The sequence below is a fragment of the Typopeltis vanoorti genome, chromosome 5 (assembly GCF_054136105.1).
Source record: "Typopeltis vanoorti isolate ZY-2024b chromosome 5, IOZ_Tvanoo_1.0, whole genome shotgun sequence".
Classification (NCBI taxonomy): domain Eukaryota; kingdom Metazoa; phylum Arthropoda; class Arachnida; order Uropygi; family Thelyphonidae; genus Typopeltis; species Typopeltis vanoorti.
Window position 1 is genome coordinate 104,648,166 of NC_143553.1, and position 19,445 is coordinate 104,667,610.

At 36.6% G+C, this 19,445-nt stretch overlaps 1 protein-coding gene across 1 annotated transcript in view; it reads left to right on the forward strand.

The window, feature by feature from the left end:
• The window catches only part of Iswi (nucleosome-remodeling ATPase imitation SWI), a 365,763-nt gene that overhangs the window by 186,594 nt on the left and 159,724 nt on the right, over nucleotides 1-19,445 (forward strand). The window contains exon 12 of the mRNA XM_090392651.1: nucleotides 16,247-16,458. Within this exon, the coding sequence (XP_090248777.1) occupies nucleotides 16,247-16,458 (212 nt within the window). The remainder of the gene's footprint in view (nucleotides 1-16,246; nucleotides 16,459-19,445) is intronic.

The window sequence follows — 19,445 nt, forward strand, 5'->3', positions numbered from 1 at the left end:
TTGGTATTACAGATGTTTTAACTGAATCAAATGCTTTTTCATAGTCTTTACATAAGGGTCTATTATATTCAGTTGATTTTTCAGTGAGCTTTCTTAATGTGTGAATATGGTCCAAAGTATTGTAATTCTTCCTAAATCCAGCTTTTTCACAGGATTGCGTTCCCTCAAGTTTAGATTTATAACTTTTTGTGAAGACTTTATATAAGGTGGGGGAGTAGGCTTATAGGTCTGTAGTTTTTAATTTCTTCCTTACTACCTTTTTAAAAATTATTATTAGGAGTGAATTGTCTGAAAAATTCCAAATTTTTGGAATTTTTCTCTGTTTTAGACATTTATTTAAGAGTTTGGTTTATTTCATTTATTTCAGCTGTTTGATGACATGGCTTCTTCCCAGTTTTAAGAAGTCTACCATAATTCTGTCTTCTCCTGGGGCCTTTCCATTCTTTGTTTTCCACAGTGTCATTTCCACTTCACCTTGTAAGCTCTCAGGGACATTGTATTCTTCCTCACCCGAGTTATATAGTTGATTCTTGGATGTCTCGGTCTTTGTCTTCATAGAGTTCAGTATAAAATTTTATAAGTTCACAATTTTTTCTTCTTACAGTAACTATTCCTTTGTTCCAACTGATAATGTTCGTCTTAAGACCTTCATACAAATTACAGTAACACCTCATAAATCGCTAAACTCTTCTAGAGGAGTGATATCAGAATAGGATCACCTTGATGTTCCAGATGAGGAGATATGTTCAGAACTTAAAGATCAGCAAGTGACAAATATGAGGCATATCCTGATACTTTGTGATGGTTATCTGCTTCTTACCAGGAATTCATCCTCATTTTTTGATACACCTAAACCACTAACATCCAAAGTCTCAATTACACTGTTAGACTGTGCATCCCAAATCCACTGAGATGCTTTAAATGTCAGAAATATGAGTATGCCCAAAATACCTATCAAGACTAATATGTGCCAATGTGGTAGTCTTACTCTGCAAAGAAAGCTAAATGTGTCAACTGTCAGGGAGATCATCTGGCCTGCTTTTGTGCATAGTGAAAGGATGAAAAGAAATACAAAAGATAAAAATGGAGTAAAATATATATCAGGATGCAAAGAGGAAGCTAGCTAACACCACCACCTGAAATTCTCTTATCTTGAGAAAATGACATTTAAAAATATCACTAGCAACTTTAACCTGCATGTCTATTCCACCACCTGATAATTTCAATAACCTGAACTTGATGATTGTGAGTGCCTCTCTGTGGATTGTTGATCAAATCATTCTCTCTTTGGCATACTGTTTGAAATGTAATGTAGCTTGTCTCTCTCTCTCTCTCTCTCTCTCTGTGTGTGTGTGTGTGTGTACTCCACATACCTTAATATGAAGGTCGAAACATCAGGAAATTAAAGTAATTCTAACATGGTTGTAGTCTCCATAATTTGTCTGAAATGAACGCTCATCACTCCATAATGCTAAAGGAAAGGATTGGCATGTCAGTTTTCACTGTCATCTCAAAAGCAGTAAAGGAATCAACACAAACAATTACTGACTTATCCCTCTGACCAGCTGTCTATGTACAATATTGAAGAAAGTGGTTGTTACCAGACTTCTCTGGTATTTAGAAAGAAATCATTTTTTCTCCAACAGATGATCTAACTTTCTTCAATGTTGAACCATTTGTTCCACTTAGAAACATGTATTGGCGATGCATTCCTGAATGAGAACGTTGGTTTCAGCGGTTCCTTGACATGGAAAAATCTTATGACACAGCCTGGAGATATTAAAAGACCTCTATAACTTAGGTCTCAGAGGGCACATTCCTGTATTTATTAAAAAATTTCTGTATAGGCAAGTCCTGAGTAGGAAGTGCACTATCCCAGCCATATCATCAATAAGAGGATGTTCCCCAAGGCTCTGTCTCAAGTGTGACACTTCTTACTAACAAAGTTAACCTAATCACTGAACAGCATCCTCCCGCTGTTAGCAATGCTCTATATATTGATGTCTTCACAATTTACTGTCCTCTTGTAATGTGAGGGTAATTGAAAGACCACTTCAGTAAGCATTTGAACCATGTCTCTCCATGGGCTCTTAATAATGGGTTCTGGTTTTCAGCAGAAAAAAAGTGTCTATGTACACTTCTGCTGAAAACACACTCTTCATCTGGATCCTGAGTCTAAACTCAGGATCCAGATGATGAGAGAAGGCAACAGAGGCCAAGTTCTTTGGACTTATCTTTGACAGAAAACTTACATTCCTTGCACACATTTATGAACAAAGAGAAAATTCGATGCTTTTTGTATTGAATTTCGTTTGTTCAGAGCATGGATTATTGTTCTAAAGTCTGTACCACAAGGCAGAGTAGCCTGCAATCGTTTGATCCCATCCATCATCTATTGGTGCTTTTCGCACATCGCCCACTCAGTCTTTATGTTGCAGCAAATGAATCAGTTTATCACTTAGATGGAAACAGTTGTCTCTTAACTATGCTCTAAAAAAATAGTCTCTCTTCCAGCATATCCTACATGAACTAGTATATTTTGACTGCTTTGGGTGGCTTAATATCTCACACACACACATCAGACTGCCATACATCCTTTTGGTATGCATGTAAAAGGAATTATGCAAGCATGAATCTTGATATTACCTGCACCAAATATAACAGCATTCCTCCGTGGAAAGTCTGACAGTCCATCATCTGCCCACATGCAATTGTTTAATTCACACAGAGTAGACCATTCTGATTTCCTTTCCATCTATACTGATGGTTGGTTGTGCTGCTGTATTTCCTGACTTCATATTATATCCAGTCAGATCCCACTCGATTGCAGTAATTATACAGCAGAGTTGCATGCAGTTCAGCTTTTATATGTACATAAAAGAAAACTGCTACAAAAAGTGTATTGTGAATAGTTTTAACATTAAATCCTGTCATCGATTAGACCTTTTGTAAAAATTATGCTGCCAGTGTATCATATTTCTATACTGAAATTTAATAACTAATATTTAAGGAATTGACAGCGTATACTGGAAATATAGATTAAATAAACTTTAATATACACTTTCCGATATTTCGGCGAACGTTACGTTGCCATCTTCTTGGGAACTTACTAAAAAGACACGTGCACACAAGTACTAATACAACAAATGAGACTGAGGCTAGGACGCTAGCGTTTTCCTAAAGTCCTGATGGTGCCCCCTGGCGGGCTATATTGGTAGTTCTTGGCCTTTGGGCTGAAGTTCTTTTGATAAAAGTTTCCCAAATTTGGAGCAGTTTCATGCATCCAAATTTGTTGAGGTTTGGCATGTTCCTAAGGGCCGAGGCTGATTCCATGAATAGTCTTTCATACTTGAACTTGCTGCGGTGTATTACTGTGGCTTTCTTCCATCTTATTCTGTGGCGAGTATCCAGAGCGTGGTCTGCAAGCCCAGAGTGGCTGTACTGGTGAAATCGGATGTAATCCTTGTGTTCTGAGATTCTGATATTTGCTGTCCTGCCTGTTTGGCCAAAGTAGGACAGTTTACAGCTGCAAGGGACCTGGTATACACCAGGTAGGTCTAGGGGAAGTGGTTGGTCTTTGGTGGAGCGGATAAAGGATGCCAGTTTTCTATGTGGTCTGTAACAAGTGGTCAAGTCATGTTTTTTTAAGATTTTATTGATTTTTTCTGAGGTGCCTCTGATGTAGGGAATAGTGATGGATTTAGAGTAATCTTTTTTGTGAGGGGGAGGGGGGTGGTGGGTTGTGGATAACTGGGTTAAGTATTTTTTGGAGGGGGTAGCCGTTGGCTGAGAAAGTGTCACGGATGTGATTTAGTTCAGAGGTTAGGGCTTGATCATTAGAACAGATTATTTTTGCCCTGTTGAATAATGTTTTAATAACTCCATATTGTTGTGAGGGGGGGGGGGGGATTGTTGGTGAATGTATCTGCCTGTATGGGTGGGTTTTCTATAAACTGAGAAAACCAAGGTTCCATCAGGTTGCCGGGTGACTAGTGTGTCTAGGAAGGGGAGGTTATTGTTTTCCTCTTTTTCCAGGGTGAATTTGATTCTAGGGTGTTGGTTGTTCAAGTGTGTTAGGAAGGAGAGGAGTGAATCCGGGCCATGTGGCCAAATAGCGAAAACATCATCAACATAGCGAAGCCATATGGTAGGTTTTTGTGGGGCTGAGTTTAAGGCTTTCTCTTCAAACATCTCCATGAAAAAGTTGGCCAAGGGTGGGGAAAGTGGTGAACCCATGGTTGTCCCCCTCTATCTGTTTGTAGAATTTTTCCTGCCAAACGAAATAGCCTGAGTTCATTGTAAACTGAAATAGGGCTGAGATATCGGGAGGAAATTTAGCTTGGATTAGCTCTAATGGGTTATTAGAGCTAATATGGAGTTATTATATGGAGTTATTAAAACATTATTCAACAGGGCAAAAATAATCTGTTCTAATGATCAAGCCCTAACCTCTGAACTAAATCACATCCGTGACACTTTCTCAGCCAACGGCTACCCCCCTCCAAAAAATCCAAAAAATACTTAACCCAGTTATCCACAACCCACCACCCCCTCCCCCTCACAAAAAAGATTACTCTAAATCCATCACTATTCCCTACATCAGAGGCACCTCAGAAAAAATCAATAAAATCTTAAAAAAACATGACTTGACCACTTGTTACAGACCACATAGAAAACTGGCATCCTTTATCCGCTCCACCAAAGACCAACCACTTCCCCTAGACTTACCTGGTGTATACCAGGTCCCTTGCAGCTGTAAACTGTCCTACTTTGGCCAAACAGGCAGGACAGCAAATATCAGAATCTCAGAACACAAGGATTACATCCGATTTCACCAGTACAGCCACTCTGGGCTTGCAGACCACGCTCTGGATACTCGCCACAGAATAAGATGGAAGAAAGCCACAGTAATACACCGCAGCAAGTTCAAGTATGAAAGACTATTCATGGAATCAGCCTCGGCCCTTAGGAACATGCCAAACCTCAACAAATTTGGATGCATGAAACTGCCCCAAATTTGGGAAACTTTTATCAAAAGAACTTCAGCCCAAAGGCCAAGAACTACCAATATAGCCCGCCAGGGGGCACCATCAGGACTTTAGGAAAACGCTAGCGTCCTAGCCTCAGTCTCATTTGTTGTATTAGTACTTGTGTGCACGTGTCTTTTTAGTAAGTTCCCAAGAAGATGGCAACGTAACGTTCGCCGAAATATCGGAAAGTGTATATTAAAGTTTATTTAATCTATATTTCCAGTATACGCTGTCAATTCCTTAAATATTAGTTATTATGTCTAACCAGCGTATAAGCCTCTCAACAAGAATACTGAAATCTAAGCACAAAAGTAAGATCCTAGTCTATTTTACTATGATAATTCTGTATTATTCTCAATTCCATCTTCAACAATAATTAAATAAATAAATTGAGTCTTCACACTTCAGTATACAAAAGTGAAAAACAGTTTAATAATACTGAAATACATTTAAAGAAATTTACAATATTCTGAACTTTAATCACATCTTATCTGGGCCTATAATATGCCAACTAAAAAGAACATCTGTTTTTCTCTAACTCATCTGTGCTTCCAGTAAAAAGTTGAATGAAACAGTTTCTTTATCTCTTCAGCTAAAATAGTTTCTTGTCTTGAAAAACCATTTTATTTACACATAAGTCTAGAAAATAACTGTTCATTTCTTGTTCATATCATAGATATACAAAAAGTTCAGACTAGAAAATTAAAATCTTTGATTTCAAACACTGCTTAGCATTCCTCCATTAAATGCCAACTAGAAAAATTATGATAAAACATTCTTTCTACTTTCATTTTAAAGATTCAGAATCTTTTCCCTCTTCCTGTACAAAGGATTCCCTAGGAAAAATGATTGAACACTTAAAAAAATTAATTCACTGTATCTGTTATATCCAGTAAACATTTCTCTTTCTCTGTGAGGAACTTCATTTATGAAGTTCGAAAGGTCATAAATTTCTTCCACAACTGTTATTCTAGTTACTTTTGTAACATAACAGTTAAATAACTTTTGAAACATCTTTCTTTCTGAAAGACTGCTACTCATGGAATTTTTCTCTAACTTGTTCCAAAAATCCTCCCATAGCCATATTCACCTGCTTACTAGTCACTGTGTTCTTTTCACTTGCACACTCCAATACACATTAAAGTGATTAAAGTGATGATTTCGAGTAGAAAGTGGTACATTCATATTTTCGAATCATGTGCAAAGTGGGTCACATGGTAGCACTGAACAGGATAAAAGGCTGTGTTAAGCAAATTGTGTTTGAAGAAAGCTCTTTTCATGAAGGAATAAAGTCACAAACTTGAATATCTTGTTGTGTTTAAGACATCTAGATGACTTCACATGGGGAAGAATTATTGGAAAGCTTGAAGAAGGCTGCAGAATTACTGATATTGCCAGAGTTTGGAATCTCATATAGCGTTGTATCCAGGCTCTGGGCAGCATTTCAAACCAATGGAATGCGTTCCAGACATTTGTTAAGAGGTCACTCTTGCTCTACCACAGTGCATGAAGACAGATTTTTGACAGATTATAACAGCAAAACATAATCAACACATCATGGCAGGTCAGCTTGAAATTTGTCTCCATTCAATTACAGGTACACAGATATCTCAACAAACTGTAGTAAGATGCCTGTGTCTATATAGTATGCCTATATATCCAAAGGCCCGTAGTCTGCTTCTGTTTATCCACAGCTCATTGTAGAGCATGTTTTCAGTGGTGTTCTATCCATAAAAATTAGACAAGACACCAATGGACTCTTTACAGATGAGTCATTTTAGTCTTTCTCCTATTCTAGATGATGATCTTCCCAGCCACATTGAATTAAGGGAAATGTGACTGCAGATGCAGCTCATATGTTTTCTGAGTACTGTTTGTCAGTCTCAATACAGACAGTTTATAAGATAAAACTTAATAACCCAATGGCAGTCATCATGGCATGAGCACTGACAAATAAATTGCACAAGATTAAGCCTGAAATTAACTTATTGGAAGCAAAGCTAACAGAGAAACAGAAGAATGGATTTTTTTTTAACTTTTTATTTCTGGAAGCTGAGAATGTTGTAGAAGCTATATCATTATGCCAGGATAGACTAGGATTAAGAGTCAGTCTGAGTAGAAAGATCTGATCTTAACTGTTGAGCGTTGTCAAAGGTAAGGGGCATTGAAGCATTAAAGGTGACCAAGTTGTTAATGTTCCATTGCTTGTTGTTGTTATTATTATTATTATTATTATTATTTAGTTATATATATTATTATTATTATCACAAGCAAAATGAACATTATGGTACCCAACCATAAAAGAAGCAGAACTTCTCTCCATAATACAACAAATCAAACCAAACAAAAGCCCAGGAATCGATGGTATAAGACCTAAGGATATCAAGCAACATGCAACTAGCCTAGGCCCTATCCTACTAAAATTAATAAATATTTAAAACCGGACAAATACCAAATATGTTAAAGATGGCCATAATCACACCCATATACATCATCATCATCATCATCATCAAATTCCTGCCATGTACCCTCAAGGGGTGTACAGGATATGACAGTACTACATGAAAAAATTACATCATTACTAACTTCCTGTCTACAATTTTCCTCCAAATCAGTCTGTTACTTGTCAAGACTCCAACATTATCAGATCTTATATTTCTATCGTCTAAGGCACTCTGTACCGTATCACTCCACCTATATCTTGGTCTTCCTCTGGGTCGTTTTCCTGCCAACCTGGCAGAGGACACTTGTTTTGCTAATCTTTCCTCTCCCATTCTATTTAAGTGACCATACCACCTGAGATTGGCTCTGCTAACGCATTCCTGGATGCTGACAATGTCAAGTTCTTTCCTAATATCCTCATTTCTAATATGATATTGCCATCTGTTCACGCCTCTAATCTTTCTCAGGACTCTCATATCTGCGGTCTCTAGTCTTTGGTCAAGTGTATTACTTCTGACCCAGCTTTCAGATCCATAAGTTAAAACTGGTTTGAACAATGTCTTGTATACAGCTAATTTAGTGTTCCGACTAATTTCTCGCTTATTCCATATGAATTTATTCAATTGACGTCCCACCATACCAGCTTTGCTGATTCTGTTGTCTGTTTCTTTATTTAATTTACCATCTTCACTAAAAATCGTGCCTAGGTAGCTGAAATGTTTTACTTGTTCCACAGGTTCTCCATTCAAAACACAGTTGATATTTTCAATGATTCTGCCTATTTTCATTGTCTTTGTCTTTTTATTGCTGACCTTCATACCATATCTATTACAACAGCTATTCAATTTAGTCAGAGAATCTTGCAGACTTGTAGCGGATTTATTTAGAAGTATAACATCATCCGCATAAAGCAAAGAGCTGACATTAACATCTCCAATTTTGATATCAGGTTTAATACCACTTTCCTTCATAATGTGACCCATATAGATAATGAATAACAGAGGGGGATAATGTACATCCTTGTCTCACACCAGATTTAACATTAAACCATCTTCCTGTACTTCCTTCAATTCTAACTGCTGACTTACAACTCAAATAAAGACTAAGTATTGCTTGATATAATGCCCCATTGACACCATATAACTGCAGCATATTGAATAGCTTCTCTCTTGGCACCTTGTCATTTGCCTTTTCCAAATCGACAAAACTTAAATACAGATCTTTGTTATATTCCCATGCATTCTCGACTATTTGTCGTAAAGTGAAGATCTGATCCTGACAGCCTCTATTTGGCCTGAATCCAGCTTGTTCTTCACCAAGCTTTTCTTCCACAATTCTTCTCAACCGTTTCTCAAGTATACTTGCATAGATCTTGCCAGGAACACTCAGTAGGGAAATACCTCTGCAATTCTCACATTCAGTTTTATTTCTCTTTTTATATATGGGTACTATGAGAGCTCTACTCCAATCATCGGGAATTCGTCCCTCTGTCCAGGCTTTCTGAACTATGCAGTGCAGCCACTGTAAGACTTTTATACCACCATACTTCAGTATTTCTGGTCGAATATCATCTACTCCTGCTGCCTTTCCATATTTCAAGCCTTTGATGGCTTTTTCTACTTCAAGTACGGATATGTATTCCTGACTGCATGCCTGGTCAGTGCTTTTTATCACTGTGCTGTCATCACTGCTTGTTTCATTTAGCAGTTTTTCAAAGTAATTACTCCATACTTCAAGGATATCTTTTTCTCCTGTCACCTTTATCATCTCTAACTCCTTTTACAGCACTCTTTCCTCCAATTCCTAAGCTTCTTCAACAACCTCCAGAATATTTTGCCACCTTCTTGATATTTATTTTCTATATTCTTGCCAAAGTCCTCCCATGACTTTTGTTTAGCTAGTTTTACACAGTGTTTAGCTTTCTTACATTTGTCTCTGTATTCTGTAAGAGTAAAAGCTGACTTATTTGCCAGGAACTTTTGATATGCTTTCTTCTATTCCTTCACTGCTTCTTTAACTTCCTGTGTCCACCAGGGAGTTCTGATTTTTTTTTTTATCCTTGTACACAACCTCACCACATGCCTCTCTGGCAGAATCAATCAATGTTTTCTTTAGAGGTTACAACTGAATCTCCAAGGTTTGATTCCTGTTCTCAAACGCTTTCATTTTCTTTTCAATAATCTTTCTGTATTTTAGTCTACAGTTCACATCTGAGAGCTGCTCAACTTTTATTCGCTTTAAAACTTTCTTACATGTTATTCTTTTCAATATGAAATTCAATTTTATCCTGCTCAAGACTAAATAGTGATCACTTCCAATTTCAAATCCTCTGTACACTCTGGTGTCCTGCACCAGGGAGAAAACATCACTATCAACAATACCATAGTCAATGAGACTTTTCTTATTCCTAGCCTCTTCTCTCCATGTGAATTTGTGGACATTTTTATGTTGGAACATGGTGTTAGTAATAACCAGTCCATGTCCTGAGCAGAAATCCAACAGATATTTGCCATTTTTATTAGCTTTGCTCTTTTCTCCAAATTTTCCCAAAATATTTTTGTATGTTTCACAATCATTTCCTACTCTGCTATTTAGATCCCCAACAATCACCAACTTTTCCTTTTTCATTGTGTCAGTTGCTTTCTCCAAAGCCTCAAAAAATTCCTCCACTTCTACCTTAGTAGAACCTTCTGTGGGACCATAAGCACAAATAAATCACAAATTGTCCAGTTCCCCATTCTCATATTTGCCCACATCACTCTACTTGAGACTGCCTGCCATGCAAGAAGATTAGAATCATATTTTGTGTTGAATACTATGGCTACTCCTTCTTTTTCTTGTTTGTCATTGCCTGAATATAACATTTTATATTTATTGCTCAGAAAGATCTCACCAGTTTTGGTCTTTTTTGTTTCAGTCACCCCTATTATGTCGATCTGGTACTTATCTAATTCCTCAGCTAGCTCCATTTCTTTGCCATTCAGGCTTCTTACGTTGATAGTACCGATCTTTAACTCTGGTGATGTTGAGTTGGGGTTTGTTTTCAGATTTGTTCCAGTAGTTAAGATTTCGCTGTTCACCCTGGTTCCCTGGAGAAAACAACGGGGGCCTTGTTTAACCGGGCGACGCCCCAGCCGGCATGAAATTTTGTCATGTTGTACCACAAACATGGAAAAAGAAATTTAATCAGTAATTACAGACCCATTGCAACACTACCAATTATCAATCATATTATGGAGCAGATTGTACTAAGGAAACTCGCAACATATACAGAGAAATTTCATATTATCCCCTAAAGCACAATACGGTTTTCAGAAAAATAAGGGAACAACATCTCTATTTGAAGATTTTACGATGCAATTAATACCTCCTTAGATGAAAACAAAATTATCGTGGTAGTCTTTATCGATTTGACACACTCACACATCAAACCTTATTAGAAAAGCTAAGGCATGTTGGAATAGATGGGCCTCTGCACAGGTGGTTTAAAAACTACCCTTCAAAATAGAAATCAGATCACATGTATCGGGTCAAACCACAGTAGAGAGCTACTAGTAACCTGTGGAGTGCCACAGGGAGCTCTCTATTCAACATTTATATGCACGCTATTAACCAGCTACCTCTCAAAGGCAAGATCTTCCAATATGCAGATTGGAAGATCTTGGATTGATTAAAAAATTCCACAAATTATAATCATAAAATTGATTGAGATATGTGATCTTACACCCTCAACCCTGGGAACGTTTTGTCTGTCTTAAAATTTTATTATGGGTTGGCCTGTTGCATGGTAGCCATAGAACACGTGTTTTATTGCAGCAATAAAACACTTCTTCCTTTTTTCAGTTCATCTTTTTCTGATTTGTGAACAGTGACCGGTTAGTTTGCCTTCTGTGTCTAGTGAGTTACAGAGTGAAGGGTGCATTGTAAATGTATAGTGAAACAAATTTAAACAAAAAAATACACTTTTAAAAGGTAAGTGTATGTAATTTAATATTATTTTACTTGTTAGTTTTATGATTTTTTTTTTGCTTTTAAACTGAATAATTAATTAGTTGATTTTTAATAAAATATGCTAGTAAATTTTTTAATATATGAAATTGTGCTAAAAACAGTTAATTCTGAATAACTTTTTTTTTTCAAAGAATTAAAGATCATTAAAATCGATGCAAAATGAAAATAATGTATTTATAGTTTACATCGACAAATAATTACATAAAAAAAAAGCTAAAATATATTTATTGATGTAATTATTTAATTACATCAATAATTATAAAAAATTATGATGTAATTATTTGTCTCCAAGCTCCCCCCAGGAAAATTTTTGGCGGCTGCATGCCCATGCATATAGTCAAATCGACGTGAAATTTGTAGCGCAGGTTGCATAACCCACATGACAGCACACCCAACCAAAATGGGCACGCAACACCACTGATATATATATATATATAACCATCCAGCATCCACTCTTCAACATAAAAAGCACACAGAACAGTAAATCCACTACCATCACTCAGGTTGAAACAATACAATACCTTGGAATTACTTCAATGCAGATATGAACTGGAAGAGCCACATAAACCATCTATAAAACAAATTCTGAACAATAACTGGCAAATTCTACAGGTTGAAAGATACAGTTCCCACATGCCTGAAAACGCTAATATACAAAGCACTATGCCATATATACTAAGATATGCCAGTGTCGTTGCTAGATCTTTTTCCGATCCTCTCAATACATACTAAAAATACTAGAAAAAGTATTTATAGCCTATATGGCTCGGAAGAGAGTGAAGAAACTCATCTATGATGCAGTTAAAGAATTGGGAAGATAGAGGATGACTCTGGCGAACACCCCGCACTTCGGGAATAGAAGTCGCACAGGACCATGTAGTGATAGTGATGGAGCTACCCAAGTATAGCTCGATAACATTGGAAAGGAAGGGTTCTGGACATCCAGCAATAGATAGTGCTCGAAGGAGAGCAAGAAGGGGAAGTGCTAACAATGGCCTTTTAGAGGTCCAGCAACGCCATGTATAGAGGCTTAAGGCAGCGGCAGGAATCGAAGAGAAGAAAGAATATATATATTCTCAGCACAGCCGTCCAAAGGGACAAAACTCTGTCTATAATCATGCTGTATATATTGCTGAAGTTGTTTGACTAAGATTTTATGATAGTCTGAGTATCACAGGGGAGATGGTAATAAGCCTGATGCACGGCTTGAAGTTTCTTTCTTCGGAATGAAGATAGTCCTTGAAGCGTGTAGGTATGGTGATATTGCTTTACTGGAAAGGAGAATGTCCAATAAGTCTTGAAGAATCTTCAATGGCACCTTCCGAAGCCTAGCCGCAGGAAAGCCATCAGGTCCGGAGGTTGAGAAATTGGATGGAAGAGCTGCTTTGATCTCCTGGATGGAGACAGGCTGGTATATTTGAAGGGCAGGAATGGACCTCAATATCGTAGGTTGGTCATCATCAGGGAAGTGTGGAGATGGAGCAGAAAAGACTGTACTCCAGATATCTGATATCTGTCAGTCAGCCATCCTCTTATCCATGCTAATATTCTTTAACCCAAACCCATATTCTCCCATTTATGCAACAGTTTGCCATGTTGTATTCTGTCAAAAGCCTTAGCAAAATCCAAAAGTATCATGGTGTATCGATTCCTCTTGTCTAGTTCAGTGGTAATATTTTTATAAAATGTGAGCAAGTTGCTCACATTTTATAAAATATACATGACCTTCCTTTAGTAAACCCATGTTTCTCATTGCAAAGTAGAGATTCACTGTCAACCCATTTCTGAATGCGGGCCCTAACCAATTTTTTCAAAATCTTTATAACCACTCCTGAGATACTAATTGGCAATAGTTGGATACATTGGTCTTTGCACCACCCTTGTGCAATAGAATTACCATGCATTCTTTCCATTCCTGCGGAATCTTCCCTTTTCTGAGACTCATTAAAATGGCTGGTCAAAGGAATGGCCAGTTCAGCTGAATGCTCTTTTAGCACTTATGCTGATATCTCATCAGTCCCTATTGCTGAATTCTTATTCAGTTTGTTCAACAGCTCTAATACCTTGTCCTCATACACCTAAGTTTCTTCATCCAGCATTTTCCATAACAGACATCATTCTTATGCACGTGGTATTTTTTCCACATCGTCCTTTTCTTATGAATCTCTTGCTTAATAAGATTACACACATCCATTTGACTCCTATCCTAGTTATTCTTCGAACCCTCAGGACACATTCTGATATTGCATCATTTAAGTAATGTTTAAATGCTCCCCTGAACTGTCAATATTCTTCCTATCCAGCAACCGATTCCATTCCACTGAACAATGTATACCCCTCAGTTGGTCATAATTTCCTGCTTCGTCGTTCAGCGTGTAACCTTTTCTGAATGGAACATAAACTTAGTCACTTCCCAAGTGAGTACCGCATGATCACTGTCACCATCCGGAGGTAGAATAGTTACTTCTTTAACTGAAACATCATCTGACACTATAATCAAATCTAACACTCTTTGACCTCGAATTCCTTCTGTCACATGCTGCTTGAAGAAGTTGTCCCTCAACAGCTCAATAAATACATTTTCATTCTTTTCATGAGATTCTACTGCTGCTCAATCAATATTTGGATAATTAAAGTCTCCCATTATGATTACTCTTTTCGCTCTCATCTTTTCTATTTGGTGATGCATTTCTTCATCACTAGCAACTGATCCACCAGCTCTATAACAACACTCCCACTATGTAATTGTAATATTGTAATTGATCTTGTTAGATTTCACCTCACAGACTATCATAAAATGTATCCAGATGGCATCAAACTCACTGCCACATGAAATACTGTTAGTAGTAGTACAATCATTGATCTCATCTCTAACTGGATCCAAGTCAACTGATATCAATAGCAATGCACCCCCTCCTCTCCTATCCTCTCTATCCTTCCTAAAAATATTACACCCTTTACACTTGATTCCAGTTAGTATGTTTGATTCTGATAGCCAGTTCTTACTAATGCCTACAATCTGACATCCCAAAATATTGTACTAAGGCAACAAACTCTACCCCTTTGTTAGTGTAGAGATTGCTGTTTATGGCACTTGCTTTAGATGATATTGAAACTTGACAACCACAAGATTGTAGCATATGAATAGAATGAGTGGTGAGTACTGTCATTGACAAGACTGTAAACAGGATTTGAGGTAATTGAAAGCAGGAAGAAGGTGGATGAAATAATAGAGCCTTGAAGAATACCTGCATTAATAGGAAAATCTGAAGAGAGAACACTTTCCACTATTTCACATGGAACATTGCTCAGGAGTAAACAAACAGTCCAATTACAAATGGAGAAAGGCAGACCATAATATGGCAGAAGGTCTCCATGTCACACTTTATCATGTGCCTAGAAATGTCAAGAGCAATGGCATAGTTTCTCCAAACTTTTCCATGACAAAAATCCAGAGGTGGTTGATGTAGGTAATGATATCTGCTATGGATCTTGGTTAACAACATCTGTACTGGTAGTCACTGATTAGCTAAACTGATTATTAGATGTCAAAGAAATTGACTGTTGATGACCTTCGCCATTACTTTAAATAGCTGTAGGATATCTGTTAAAATTCGGATATCCCACAGATTAAAAATGAATTAAAGTTCTATTAAAGTTCCTGGGAAATAGGTATAGTTATGTAATTTAAAAAATTATAAACAATTAATTGGAATTACTTCCCAAAACTTAGGGGTAGGCATACAGTCTGTTTAGTTAAAATAAGGACATTGGCATAGGACTTCACATGATTCAGGAAATGGAAAAATTTGACCCTTTTCTAGTGCAACATCTTTGTTTGATTCCATTGAACTCTGTGTCTATTGCCAGTGGTATGAGAAGCAAAGCCTGAACTTTCTGATTCCAGAAATCTTATATAATCTTCATGTACTTGAATTCTGATCTCAGCAGAATGCCAACCTCTCCAAAGTAGCAGTACATAAAAAAGTTACATCATTACTAACTTCCTACCCACAGTTTTCCTCCATATTAATCTGCTATCTATCAAGACTCCGATATTATCAAACCTTATATTTCTATCTTCCAAGGCACTTTTAACTGTATCAGTCCACCTAGATCTTGGTCTTCCTCTGGGTCTTTTTCCTGCCATCCTGGTAAAAAACACATTTTGTAATTTATCATCTCCTGTTCTCTGTAAGTGAAATTTTTGGTCTTGACTATGAATATTTGGGAGGATTGCTGATTTTATGCAATTTGCTTTTTAGCATATAATGCACATTCTGGTTGGTTGAGTGGTCAGCATATTCACTTCCTAAACAACAAGCTGTGGGTTCAAATCCTGCATTGTCATGGATCTTTAGGTGAGACTCCCCCAAGTATGACCACTGCCCCCCCCCCCACTTGCTGGGGTCTTGAAATGGCTTGTTGAAGCAAGGTAATAAGAATCCAGACTTCAAAAACTGTGTGTGTGTGTGTGCCCCCAAATACAGTAGAGTGTACATTTGAATCATTAAGCATTTGTGATTTTATTTAAACAGATAAATTAACAGTATGTCTGAATTGTCACTATGAAATGATCATACATGCTCTTAGTAAAATCTCAGATTGGTGAATGGTTTCTGTTTGCAAATGAATTGAATGTGTTAGAGTATTCATGGACAGGAGCCATAATCATTCATTCATTAAGAAAATATCAACCATTTACTATCTGTATACATGTCTTTTTCAAATAAATCTTTCTTTTTTTTTTTTGGTTAATATAGGACCACCATATACTACAGATGAGCATTTGTTTTATAATTGTGGGAAAATGGTAATTCTGGACAAGTTACTTCCAAAAGTTAAGGAACAGGGCTCAAGGGTTCTGATTTTTTCTCAGATGACACGGATGTTAGATATTTTAGAAGACTATTGTATATGGAAAGGATATTCTTACTGTCGTCTAGATGGTCAAACCCCACATGAAGACCGTGAGGTAAGAATCTTTCTAGTTATGGATGACTGACATATTGAACGTTTTGTTAGCATTTCCTGCTTTTTTTTTGTGTGTGTGTGTGTGTGTGTGTGTGTGTGTGTGTGTGTGTGTGTGTGTGTGTGTGTGTGTGTGTGTGTGTGTGTGTGTGTGTGTTTATGTATCTGTAGTTGAATTTTTTTTGATCACATATTTTCTTTAGCTGGTAGGTGAATCTCACAAGACCACTGCTCTACTTATTAAAAGGCCTGAAATGACTTGAAAAAAATTTAATATTTGGTTTTGAAAGCAATTTTTTGAATTATCTAGCCCATAACCCACTTGAGATCTTGAATTTTCAAATCCTTATCCCACTCACTGAATTTTAAGAATATGTTTTACAGCTTTTTAGGATGGGATTCACATAAGATATATTTTCTGGAAATGCTTTTATCAGCTCAATTTTACGAGAATTACCCAAAGTTTTTGGAAATTTGACATTCTTATTTTTGCCTTTCCAAAAATTACAAATTAAAAATAAGAATTGTTATTTAGATGATTCCAAACATGGCAAGAAAAGCAAGAAATAGATGAGATATCACTATATTCAAGATTACAGAAGATAGAATTGATTTATGACATGTAATTAAATGTATTGATTGACCAAAATGAGTCACGTTTTTGCATATTACTTGTTAATGGCAAAGGTGATAACTGCAGAATTTGGGAATCAAAACAACTAGATGAAGTTTGGAGTAGGTACAATACACAAGAAAGGTAAACATGGTATGGTAGAACTTCTAATTTTTTGAAGTGTGAACCATTCTTGAAGGCATTTATGTGAATGTATTAAATGGTTTGTTTGAAATTTGTTTGATCTTTGAAGAGAAAATACAGTTGCTGTTCCTTTACAACATGGCACTCGATCTTGTTTTAGTCTTCGTGTTTGCTGTATGCTAAATGCTTGGTTTTCTGCTTGATGAACAAATACTTGACTTCTATAAATGTTTTGATTTCATAACATTAGATTTGTCATCTATGGAATCATCATATTCCTGACATTTGTTTTCAAGTGATGTGTAGGATACTGTGCTGTCAATAGTTTTCCTCAACATTCGTCTGTTATTTGTCAGGACTTTATTTATCCTTAGATCTTCATTTTAGACTTCTAAGGCTCTTCATCAATCCAGTTAAATCTTGATCTCCCTCTGAATCCTTTACCTGCTATACTAGCATCAAACACCGTTTTTGCTAACTTTTTTCCTTCCATTCTGTTTAATTAACCATATCATTAGCTCCGCTCACATATTCTTGATGTCAGGCTCCTTTCTAATATTTTAATTTTTAATATCATGCTGGTATTGATGCCATTTGTTCACTTCCTTAATTTTTCTCAGAACTCTATTTGTGGTGTCTGGCGTTTGATCAACTCTTATATTTCTAACCTAACTCTAAGATCCTTCAATTATAACTGATTTGATCATTTTGTATGTTGCTGGTGTGTTTAAGTTAATTACTCTCATATTTCATATAAATTTATTTGTTTCGCCTGACATAGCAACCTTGCTTATTCTCTTCTCTATTTGCATATTGAATTGCAGTCTTCACTAAAAATTCTAAAAAACTAAAACTGAATGTGAGAATTACAGAGGTATTTCTCTACTAAGTGTTCCTGGCAAGATCTATGCAAGTATACTTGAGAAACAAGTATACTTGCATAGATCTTGCCAGGTTGAGAAGAATTGTGGGAAAAAAGCTTGGTGAAGAACAAGCTGGATTCAGGCCAAATAGAGGCTGTCAGGATCAGATCTTCACTTTACAACAAATAGTGGAGAAAGCATGGAAATATAACAAAGATCTGTATTTAAGTTTTGTCGATTTGGAAAAGGCATATGACAAGGTGCCAAGAGAGAAGCTATTCAATACGCTACAGTTATATGGTATCAATGGGGCATTATATCAAGCAATACTTAGTCTTTATTTGAGTTGTAAGTCAGCAGTTAGAATTGAAGGAAGTATAGGAAGATGGTTTAATGTTAAATCTGATGTGAGACAAGGATGTACATTATCCCCTCTGTTATTCATTATTTATATGGATCACATTATGAAGGAAAGTGGTTAAACATGATATCAAAATTGGAGATGTTAATATCAGCTCTTTGCTTTATGCAGACGATGTATACTACTAAATAAATCCGCTAGAAGTCTGCAAGATTCTCTGACTAAATTGAATAACTGTTGTAACAGATATGGTATGAAGGTCAGCAATAAAAAGACAAAGACAATGAAAATAGGCAGAATCATTGAAAATGTTAACTGTGTTGTGAATGGAGAACCTGTGGAACAAGTAAAACATTTCCACTACTTAGGCACGATTTTTAGTGAAGATGGTAAATTAAATATGGAAATAGACAACAGAATCAGCAAAGCTTGTATGGTGTGAAGTCAATTGAATAAATTCATATGGAATAAGAGAGAAATTAGTCGGAATACTAAATTAGCTGTATACAAGACAGTGTTCAAACCAGTTTTAACTTATGGATCAGAGCTGGGTCAGAAGTAAAACACTTGACCAAAGACTAGAGACTGCAGATATGAGAGTCCTGAGAAAGATTAGAGGCATGAACAGATGGCATCAATGGCAATATCATATTAAAAACGAGGATATTAGGAAAGAACTTGACATTATCAGTATCCAGGAATACGTTAGCAGAGCTAATCTCAGGTGGTATGGTCACTTAAACAGAATGGGTGAAGAAAGAATAGTAAAACAAGTGTTCTCTGCCAGGTTGGCAGGAAAACAACCCAGAGGAAGACCAAGATATAGGTGGATTGATACGGTACATAGTACCTTAGATGATAGAAATATAAGATCTGATAATGTTTGGAGTCTTGACAAGTAACAGACTGATTTGGAGGAAAATTGTGGATAGGAACGTAGTAATGATGTAATTTTTTTCATGTAGTTCTATCATATCCTGTATACCCCTTGAGGGTACATGGCAGGAATT